This window comes from Magnolia sinica, chromosome 9 (assembly GCF_029962835.1).
Source record: "Magnolia sinica isolate HGM2019 chromosome 9, MsV1, whole genome shotgun sequence".
In the NCBI taxonomy this organism is placed as follows: Eukaryota; Viridiplantae; Streptophyta; class Magnoliopsida; order Magnoliales; family Magnoliaceae; genus Magnolia; species Magnolia sinica.
In genome coordinates this window covers 84,681,763-84,693,108 of record NC_080581.1, presented here as the reverse complement: position 1 = coordinate 84,693,108, position 11,346 = coordinate 84,681,763, and the positions used below count along the sequence as shown (strand labels likewise).

At 41.1% G+C, this 11,346-nt stretch overlaps 1 protein-coding gene across 1 annotated transcript; it reads right to left on the bottom strand.

Annotated features, from left to right (window-relative positions):
* Nucleotides 1-8,886: 8,886 nt before the first annotated feature.
* Nucleotides 8,887-11,340, bottom strand: LOC131255914 (disease resistance protein RPM1-like). The gene is made up of 2 exons (XM_058256858.1): nt 10,423-11,340; nt 8,887-9,169 (listed from the first exon to the last, which is right to left on the bottom strand). Exon 1 carries the CDS (start codon nt 11,175-11,177, stop codon nt 10,443-10,445), a length of 735 nt encoding a protein of 244 aa, XP_058112841.1. The 5' UTR covers nt 11,178-11,340; the 3' UTR covers nt 8,887-9,169; nt 10,423-10,442.
* Nucleotides 11,341-11,346: the final 6 nt, after the last annotated feature.

Genomic DNA, 11,346 nt, shown 5'->3' with positions numbered 1-11,346 from the left:
CAAGAGTCATCCAAATCCAATACCCATGTTGGACATCCCATTTCTAGATAGAGTGGGGCTTGGCAATTTGTGGAAGGATTGAGTTTTTCTTGTTTTTTTTCCCAAAGGGTGTAGTTGTTCATTTATTCCTCATGATAGGTGGTCCTTTTCTCCTTTTTGATGTTAGGTTTGCCCGAATATCCCTGTGTAAATTTTTCCCTTCTATTAATATATCAAAGTTAAAAAAAAAAAAAAAAAAAAACTAAAAAAGAAAAATATTGTTCAACATCCCATGTTGAGCAATGTAGTACAACCCTGCCTTAAACATATTTATTTATTCAGGGAGGCCGCTACCTCAGCTTTGGAATGGCTTGTGTTTTGCTGGCCCCTTCATCTTAGTGGGGCACCCCTAATGATAATTGGTTTATATGGTATATAAAGAATATTGTGCACCCCACATTCCATCTAAAAGTCTCTATAATCCACCCATGTTACGGATTAGGCTGAATTTTGGTTTTTTTTTTTTTTTTGAAGGAAAAGAGCGGAACAGTCAGAAATACATAGATACGGGAAAACCCAAAGCCCAAAATAATCATCTTGGGCTCTCCTATGATATAGCCTAGGCCTGCATAGGGTCCCTTTACAAAAGGCCCCTCGATCCTTAGATTACCTAAGCCCACATGGTCAAGGAAAAGGGTGCCTTTAATAGCCTGCAGGAGGTTGCCCACCTCCTAGAATTCTCTATTGCATTGAAACTCACTCTCCAATCTATCAAGTGCGTCCGGCACACCATTATTTATCAACACACATAAGCTAGCCAGGCTTAGTGAGAAAACCCAACATGATTCGTGCATGGGTACAAGTAAAATTGTACAACAGAAATACAATATAACCACTCCAATATAGAAATGTAGATGAATGCGAGAGGATGTCATGCGGATGCAATTTGCAAATGATGTAAATAATGCATTAAGTGGGAAAACCATCTGCTAGCTTGGGTTGGATATCCATCCAGCAGACTTCTACCATAATGGGTAGGCATATGGGAAATTCTCACATCTGCCCCTTGGGCAGGCTTCTACATATCCTAGGCATCTAAGGATGGTCTCTTAAGAACTCGGTACAAAGTGTGCATGCAATTCATCTAGAGCTGGCATCTAAGAATTAACACGAAGTGTGCTATGTAATTGATGAATGTCCAATCATTGATACATCAACATAGGCAATTTTTATCACATACATCTCTTGATATTAGAGGCAATACTAATTTGGTGCATTCAACGATATAATAAATCAATCCAAGCAATTCACAATGGCAACTCAGATCAACATTCATCAATCACTAAATCAATTAATTCGACATTAGTACATCAAACAAACCAATCACATCCAATCTATTTTAATCATAACGCAGATGAATCAATCACTCATATGTAATTTGGTGACGTTGAATTCGACATGTTATCTGATTTAATCAACTTATGAAATTCCTAATTACATGACATAATCAAATTATACTTCCATCTAAATAAATTCACATAATTGGCTCACCTTTGAATTGGGTACACATGGAGGATTTAAACATCTGATTTGAATTTTTTAAGATTTCATCCCTTAACATAGGGTTAGGGAATCATTATTCCTCAGTGTGGGGGCCACTTAAATAAATCAAAGTGGTCTAAGTATTCCAACGTCATTAGAATGATATGTTTAATGCATTGTATTTCATCATTTAACAAATTAATATATATATATATATATATATATATATATATATATATATATATATATATATATATATATATCAAATTTCAAGTGGAAACAAATTAAAAAATATCATATTTTAGATTTGAAATCAATTTTCAGAAATCCCCCACAACCAAGAGTAGCAATGGTAAGAATCAATCCTATAACCTCTTCCAAGCCTAAGAGTGTCTTTATCAAATGGTTAAGTGATTTTCTTTGCTTATTAACACAAAAAGTAAAATTTTAACCATTTTTAACTTATATTCAGGGGGGCGTCTGCAGGGACCATCAAGGGAGACTGATTTTTGCTTTCCATAGAGGCTATGGCAGAGCCACGAATACAATCGCTGAAGGTCAGGCAATGCTTGGCGGCATTGTCATTTGCTCTAAATTGGGCCTATCAAACATTATTGTTGAATCAAATTCGCAGAGCCTTATGGATGCAACTTACGACCCCTCGGCCCCTTGCCCATGGAATATCTGGTACTTGATGGGAGTCATTCATCAGTTGACTCATCCTCTCAACCTCTCCTTTTGTCACATCTTCCGTGAAGGAAACTCGGTGGTGGACGCTTTAGCTAGATTAGCTAGTGAGGGGCGAGCCAACTGCCTCTACACCTCCCGGGCAGACTTTCTGAGAACCATCAGGGGTTCTCTAGTCCTCGACAATGTTGGGATTGGTATTCTCATATTTTCTTAATCGGTCCACCGCTGGCCCCTTTTTGGGCAGTTTTCCTTGTGGATGTTCGGTTGTATTTTTGTCCATAGCCTTAGTTCTTTCTGGTATTCAATAGGCGAGGCCCAATCCTTTTTGTTGGTTCCCGCCTGAAAGATTGTAAATCTTTGGCTGATTATAAATAAAATTCCTCTTCACAAAAAAAAAGAACAAGGAAGGGGATTGGCTGGTGTACCACACACCATCGAAAAAAAATAAATTGTTCCGTGTTACCGTAAAATCAAGAAAGTTACCATCATTGAACACCCACCATTAAAAAATTCCTAGGGCCCACATAATGTTTATTTTTCCATCCAGCTTGTTGATAAGGTTGCACAAGTCTAGATAAAGGGAAAATAAAAATATCAGCTTGATCCAAAACTTTTGTACCCACAATAAGTTTTTAATGATCAAGAGATTTGGATCCGCTTCATTTTTGGGACCATGCCCTAAAATTAACTGGAAGAATTAATGGACTGAGTGGATATAAAACACATATGTCACGCCCCAAACTCGGAAACCGAGCTCACAAAATTTTCGATTGCCGAATCCTATGCTAACAACCTCCATAGTACCCCATTCTCAGCTCCCGACACCCATACATCAGGTTCTAATCCTGGGATCATATAAGGAGGATTTCAAACATGATTTGGTTCGTAATGAGCATAATCATAAGCATAACCCATGAACAATAACTATAAGAACACCATCACAAAATTCACTATGATCAAAAACTTTGAGTACAATGCATATGAAAGGGAAATACAATATAATAAAAGTAACAAAAACTCCAGAAGCTCGGCTGCACACTCCAACTGCGACAAGGCTATGGCTGCGTCCTGGCGTCACCTGCATACATTAATCGTGCATAAGCTTATAGAAAGCTTAGAGGGTGGTGTAAGTGTGTGCGTAGTATGAACGTGCTGAGAATGCAATGCCAAAGTAATGTGGAATCATGCTGATAGATACATGAATATAATCAACCGTACCAAGGCTATGCGGTGCAAGATATGAATGTTATCGGCCATATTAAGACCATGCGATGCGATATGCAAATCAAGCATATCAATCCTAATCCAAATCCATATTAAGACCATGCGATGCGATATGCAAATCAAGCATATCAATCTTGATCCAAATCCATATACAACCCATCAAATATCAATACAGCTCTCATTTTGGATAATCACCGGAGTTTAATACACTCCAAATGGCACTGCCCCTCTCCCAGACGCACAGTCCAAGCAAGTGTAAGAAACATCACTATCCGCCTGACCAATAGTCTGCCAATACCTATTCGACACGTCGATTGCAGACCCATTCACGAGCTGGTCAAACTCAACCTAGTAATGCCCCTACCCTCGGGCGAGTAAGGCCACACCCCTTTCCAACTGACCACGACACAGTGGAAGACGCGGCCTCCTGGTATTCGGCCTTTGTGCGCTCATATATCCACTCGGTCTCGACGTTGGAGTCATCCTCTGGTACCATCGGGTTTACGAATTTTCACCCAAGGACATCTTTGGCACCCCAATACTAGAAACAGTATTTTCAGTATCCAACCCAGCCACCCATGATGTGTCTGTGGAGGCAATGACCTTGATGTCGCTAGGGCATATAGTAATCATGTCATACAAATGCGAAGTGTATGAATCACACTACCAGTCATACAGCAATCCTGCACGTACCGCGCACTCATGTAGGGCAACTCTGCCTATCAGGGATCCCATAAACAATCTACCCGAAGGCATATACTATGATCAGTCACTCCTCATATCAAGCATACATATGATGCATATGAGCATAAATCATGGAACTATACTCAACATGTTATATGGTGATGGACTCTGTTCATAACGAAGATGTGCCTAGGTAACCTACACACTATAAGTATGGGCCTATCAATGAGTCCTAGGGAGAGTGACGATGCGGACATTTAACCAACATCATCCTTACAATGTGGACATCAAACCATCAATGCTCCCAAGGCATAGCCTGCCATGAACATCATTACATAAACCATGGTGAAATCACACATTGCAATGGGCCTTATGTACATCCTGTTGGGCCTCGACCCATGGGCCTCTAATACATCAAGTGGGCCTCATAACATGGGTCTTATATATATCAAGGTGGGCCTCAACAACGTGTCACAAATATATCAAGATGGGCCTAATCACATGGGCCTCATATATATCAAAGTGAGCCTTAACAATGGGCCACAAATATATCAAGATGGGCCTAATCACATCCCAAAAAAATCATAATGAATGATCATTTGGACCATACCACAAATAGTAATGGAGATAATAATTTCTACGATTAAATAAATCAAAGGGCCCACTATAAAGCTTATTTTCCAACCAATCAAATCATAAGGTTGTAAAGACCTGGATTAAGAGGGAGAACAATTCTCCATTGATCCAAAACTTCCGTGACCCAAATCGGTTTCAATGATAGACGTTCAATCCTCCATTATTTCTGTGGTGTGGTCCACCTGCAATGGATGATCACATAACGGTGTGGGCCGCCATAATGTATTTGAGATCCAACCAATTCATAAGTTTAACATAGTGATAGATGAAGTGGACACAAATATCAGCCTAATAAGAAACTATTATGGCCCTTGGAAATTTTGAACGGTGAATGCCACTATTTCCACTATTTTAAATGGTGGGGTCTACTTGAACTGTAGACCTGACTCATTCTTTAGCTCATGCCATAAAATGAGCTTCCAAAATGGTTGGACGGTTTGGATGCACGACATGCATCATGGTGGGTCCCATAAGGATGGACAGTGTGGAGAGAACACATACATTGTTGTGAGGTCCCACCGTCCAGTGGTGTGGACGGTGTGGAAAGAACACATACATCATTGTGAGGTCCCATGTGGGGCCCACCAAAATATCTATCTGCCATCCAATCCGCTGGTAAGGTCACACAGACCCTAGATGAAGAGGAAAACAAATTTCATAATGATCTAAAACTTCTACGAGCCCAAAAGAGTTTCAATGGCAGATGTCAATCACCACTGTTTCCTGCCATGTGGGCCACCTGAGTTCCGAATGAGGCTGATTTTTGGGGTGGCCCACTGCCCTAAGTGGGCCTACTACATGCACGGTGTGGATGTCCAAACCATATCATGGTGGGGCCCACGGCTAGGACCATGGGTCCTTGTAGTCCGTCCGTCCGTCCGCCAACGTAGCAGCTCCTGCACACGCGGCTGACAGCAGCAGTGCCTGCTATAGTAGCATGCATTTTTTTAAAATTGTTTTCTTGAGGTTTTTCACATGTGGGGCCCGCGTCTTGAGAATCCACCCCACCCATTGGATTCTATGGCCCATGACGAATCAAACGAGTCCAATATGCAGTATGTTTTTGGTGGGTAGAGACATCAAGGTGGGTCCTAATGAATTTTAAAGGTGAAAATTGTTGTTTTCCATACCAGGGCTCGCCAGAAAATCGGATTGGGTTCATTTTTCGGCTCAACGCCTAAAGTGGGCTGAGAAATGAAATGGACGGTATGGATTTGATTTTTACATCAAGGTAGGGCCTACATGAGTAGCTTACCTCAAAAGCTCTTTTTTTTTTTTGGCTTGCAAGCACACACCCATGTCAGTACACGCTCTCCATGCTATCCACTCCCTGCCTCACGTCCAGCGTCTAGGGACGCTGGACGACATGGATAAACACAACATCATGGTGGGTCCCACATGTACGTGGCCCATGCCTGTTTGGATCACCTGATGTTTGTGTTTTTCCTTCCGTCTGGGCCCACTAATGGGTTGGATTGTGTAGATCCAACACATCCATCAGGCGGGACCCACATGAAGGTGAATGGATAAAATATATGCTCCAAGGTGAGACACACACACACTAGATGGGCCACACACCCTTTCACCATCATCATCATATAAAGAGAGAGAGAGAGAGAGAGAGAGAGAGAGAGAGACGATGATAAAGGGACCCGCCATTATGGGCCCCTCATGGTTACATCACATACATCAAAATGGGTCCCACCAACCAGTGGGCCCTAAAATAAGAATCAACGGTGGATCACCCACATCTTGCACTCCTCCTTGATCCCTTAGCCTCCTTAGTTCTTATGCTCAACTTTTAATAGTGGATGATGGAGTTTTGATGGTGGGGATGAGAGATGAGAGGGTGGGCCACACTTATTGATTTGGGAGAGCTTGGGAGGGCTTGGACGTATGAAATTTATTTTTTTTACTTAGGAGTGAGGAGATGGAATGAGAGAGTGAGGGAGGTGGTGAGATGATATAGGATGGGTGTTGTAAGAAGAGGTATGAGTTTATTTGAAAATTTGTAAAGAGGAATGGTGAGGGGAGAGAGAGAGTTGACTTATGGAAAAGGAGGGAGTGGTCATTTGTACTTGTTGTTGGGTGAGGTGGCATTGAGGTAAGGTGGTGTACTTGACTTGATTTGATGGGACATGTTGTAGAGATTTCCTCGAAATTCGTAACGCGCGGCGTTTCTTCGAAATAAACACAGGCCCACATCTTCTGACCTGGGTATCAGTTCGGTGCGCGAGTCGCAGCATTAGAGCCGCGGCGACGGCGCGGTTGCTAAGATACAAGTTTCGAATCAAGTCGACGTTGATATGCAGGACTTGGCTTAGGATCACGCGCAAATGTCAGATGCAGGTCGAGGATTACCAGAATTCGACCGGAAGGACCGCAGAAGCCTACAGAACGGTACGGTCTAGGATACAGGTCTTACAACATATATCAAGGTGGGCTCTAGGGTCAGCGATTCACCCACTAAGCTATTACCTGGACTCTCCTAATCTCATATGAACCAACGGAAGCAATGTAAAATTGCACCTAAAACTAAGTTACTTGTCAGGTCTCCCTGTATTTCTTAATCAGTCTGATTTTCGTACATTCCCTTTAACTCAATGAGTTACTGCAGTTTGATAATTGGCATGCCATCCCCATCATTCACTTTGGTTTAGATCACATGAGTTATGTATCTGGGAGATCCTAGAATCAAGGATCACAATCAATGGACGGAGTAGATTACACATATAAATGTGGCCCCGAAAGAACTTGTATGTATTCCCTGTTTCCCTATTGTAGAGGGACTTCAGTCGCTTCAATCCAACTCCCGTGAAATTCTTAACGCACGATAGAGATTTCCTCGAGGGAGGAAAGAGAATAAAAAAGAACCAAAAAAAAAAAAAAAACACGATAGAGAGAGATTTCCTCCTAATATAGTGATGTAGAGCGGGTCGCGGACAGTTTCATGGCAAAGATGGATCAAAAAAGGCCCGGTCGACGACAGAAGTGATCCGGACGGTCAGACCTTAGATCGGGCGTATCTCGCAATCCGGAATGAGTTATCTGATGTAAAATATGTAATTTTGGGGTAGAACGAGCTACTTTAGCCAACTAACCCCGCTATGCCGGGTTGCGCAGCCCGAAATTGCAAAAAAAAAAACCCTAGATTGATGGTCATTTTCCTGTTTTAATTTCGTTTTTACTATAAATAGTAAGTTTTAGTTTGATTAGAACTCTTCATCCGTCGGGCTTTAGGAGTTGCGCCCAACGTGAAAAGAGCTTAGAATAATTAGGAGAGCAGTTTGGTGAAGCCAAATAGGACACTTACTATTTTTGGCTGAAAACCTTGCGCACTAGTAGACATCACGACCGTCTATAAATAGTAAGTTTACTATTTATAGTAAGTCACAGATTCTAGGAGTTTTAGTTGTAGTTTGATTCTAATTTCTTTCCCATTGCTTGGTACCCCTATTTAAAGGGTTGTGAACTCGTTTTTATTCATCAAGTAATCAATTTCGAATTTATTAGAATTTATTTCTATTTTTTGCTTTCTTTCCTCATGGATTCGAGAAGTCTCTATGAGGAGTCCAAAGAAGCTCCGTGGATTCGAAGTAGTTATCCTCATCACGTTCATCCCTACGTCATATAGGTATCTCATTGATGGCTCAAGGCCCTGGAAGGAGGCCTTCTTCACCCTCCACCTAAGCTGTGCAGGAAAAGCCCAAAGTCAATCATAGGGAACATTAAAGCTTTATAAGGTCTTTCTGTCCAGGTGCGGCTAGCCCGCATCTTCACAGACATGTCTTTTTCACCGAGCCTCTCTCCAAGACCATGCCCAGATCATTTCACCTTTCATGCAGGTGAACTTACCTGAGAAAGAATTTTAGTACCTTAGGACCGTTATAGTTCCGCTATTCTTTGAGATTTCAGTTGGATGTCTCATTAAACATGAGCTTGTAAAACTAATGGATGAAATAGATTTTACATGAAAGTCGCTATAAGCCTCACATGGCTTGGTGTTCCAGGAAACTCCCATCAAGTAACTTATAAGGAGATGGAAAACAAACAAGATTTCTGAATTAGAAAAAGAAGAAAAGGAAGAACTAAAGATCTCTCCATTACAAGGAGAAGAAAAATAATAGTTGAAAAAGTATGCATTACTCAAGTTATCCCCATCCACAAATTCCAGCTCCATCTCTAGAAAAAGAAATACTCCCATGATGCTTCAGGAGCTTACAAGTATCAGACAACAATTAACTACACCCAATACAAGCAACAACATTTTTAAAACTGGAAATAAGGAATGCCAAAGTGACAATGTCACTTGTTGAGTTCTAAAATAGTAAACTAGAGGGCTAGAATGAGAGTCAAAGAGATATGACGCTTGCTCTTGATATCCGTCACTAACCACCTTCATTGTTTGCAGGTCCTACCAAAAAATACAATCATATAAGAGAGTTTCAATGGAATGCATCCGGCCAATCCCTTGTTGGACGCAATCCTCTTCCAATGAAGTATGCTTGAAAGTAATCATGAACCAAAACATAAATGCATGAACTTAGAGGAACAAGGTGTAGCCCACCAACGCTTTGGGCTGCACACATTTCTGGGCACATGAGAAGGTGCACCTGTTAAAGAAGTGGATCTTGTCCGACCAATATGGTGGGCTCTTATAGAATCTTCGTGTTAAACTCTGTGGGTTCCACCGTGATTTATGTATTTTATCCAGTACTCCATCCATCCATTTTACTAGATAATTTGAGGTCTCAAGCCTAAAAATGAAGTACATCCAAAGCTCAAGTGGACCACACTATAGGAAACAATGTGAATTATATGCTAAACATTGAAAATTTCTTCAACCCCACTGAAGTTTTGGATCAAGCTTGTATTTGTGTTTTCCCTTCATCTATGTCTATGTGATCTTATGAAGAGGTAGGATGAAAAATAAACATCACTGTGGGCCCTAGAAAGTTTTCAATGGTGGAAATCATTATTCCAATTGTTTCCTATGATATGGTCCACTTGATCTTTGGGTATGTTTAAATTTTGGGCTGAACCCCTAAAATAAGCTGGTGGACCAAAACCGAAGCTTAAATTGACCGCAACAACTGAGGAAATAGTGGAGATTGAAAGCCAACCGTTGAGACCTTCCTAGGGTCTACGTATGTTTATTTACCATATAAGGTCACACAGACCTGATGGAAAAAGACAAATATCAGATTGATCCAAAACTTTTTTGTGGCATGCAAGAAGTATTTCAGTATTTTAATGGTGGGCATTCAATCACCACTGTTTACTGTGTGTGGTCTACTACAACTCTCGATATACTTCATTTTTGGGCTTATGCCTCAAAATGAGCTGTCAAAAGGGATGGACGCTGTGGATAGACATACATCAAGGTGGACTCCACAGAGCCCAACACCACCCAATCCGATTCCATGTTAAATGTGCATACCATCTGACCTGTGCATCAAGCAAAAGAAACCCATATAATTTTAGAGGAGCCGACCTCCTTGAAACAACTGTAAAAATGCCGTTAAAAAAGAAAAGAAAAAGAAAATACAAGTAATTTTTTTTTTTAATAAAAATTTTAAAAATTTTTTAAAAAAAAAAAAAAAAAAGCAACGGGGAGAACAAAAATATAAAGTGTAAATAGGAAGAGGGGAAATATAAAGCATTTACCTGACAACTGCTCTTCAGAATCATGACAACTCCCAATGAGCATTTGTCTGAGTGTCTGTATATTGTATGAATGGGATGTGGTGAATGCAATCCACTAATTCTTCAACTCCGTCCTTTCTGAGCCCATTCAAGAAAGCCTCCGACATATCATACAGGTCAAGTATTTTGAGGTTAGTGACGTGTTCGAGCCACAACGGCGCCTCCACTAATTCTTCGCAACGTCTAATATCTAGCTCTTCAAGGCTAGACATTGCTCCCTTCTCCACCCTCATATTCTTCAACCCGCTCAACTCAAAGAGCCATAATTTCTTCAGTCTTGGATATCCTCTACCCTCGCAACATAACTCTTCTCCATCATAAGCTCGATCTAGTTCGAGTTCCACCAAATTGGGCAGTGATTGAAGGGCTTTGAGTGGATCATCCTTCAATCTTGAGCATCTCAGACAAACGGCGACCAGATTATGAAGTGAGGCAATCCATTCAGGTAACTTCTCCAAACGCCCTATCAAATTTAGACATCGAAGAGGTAGCGGAGAATGTGATAAAGAATGCAGGTCGAGAACCTCCTCCTTGGCCATTGATATCACAGAAAAGGAGTGAAGGTGAATCATCTTCTCAATGGAAGTGCATAAATCATTCCCATCTTCCACTCTTAGCTTGATAATGCCTAACCTCCTCAGTTGGGTAAGATTCCCCAGCTCTCTAATGATGCCGCTCTCTGCCTCTATATGTGCCAACTTCTGTAGGGATCTCATGCTCCCGATTCCAGCAGGCACCTTAATTCCATCTACACAATCACATGGTATATAATACCCGTCTCCAGTCCTATAGCGGTAAACCAGAAGATGGCATAGGCACTTGAGCTTGAGAATCTCAGCCGGCAATTCACATACGAAAGTGCCCTTAAGATTCAATGTTTCCAAG

Bases quoted from the DNA above. Each gene is read 5' to 3' on its own strand.
- LOC131255914 (XM_058256858.1), bottom strand. From the start codon at position 11,177: ATGAGATCCCTACAGAAGTTGGCACATATAGAGGCAGAGAGCGGCATC.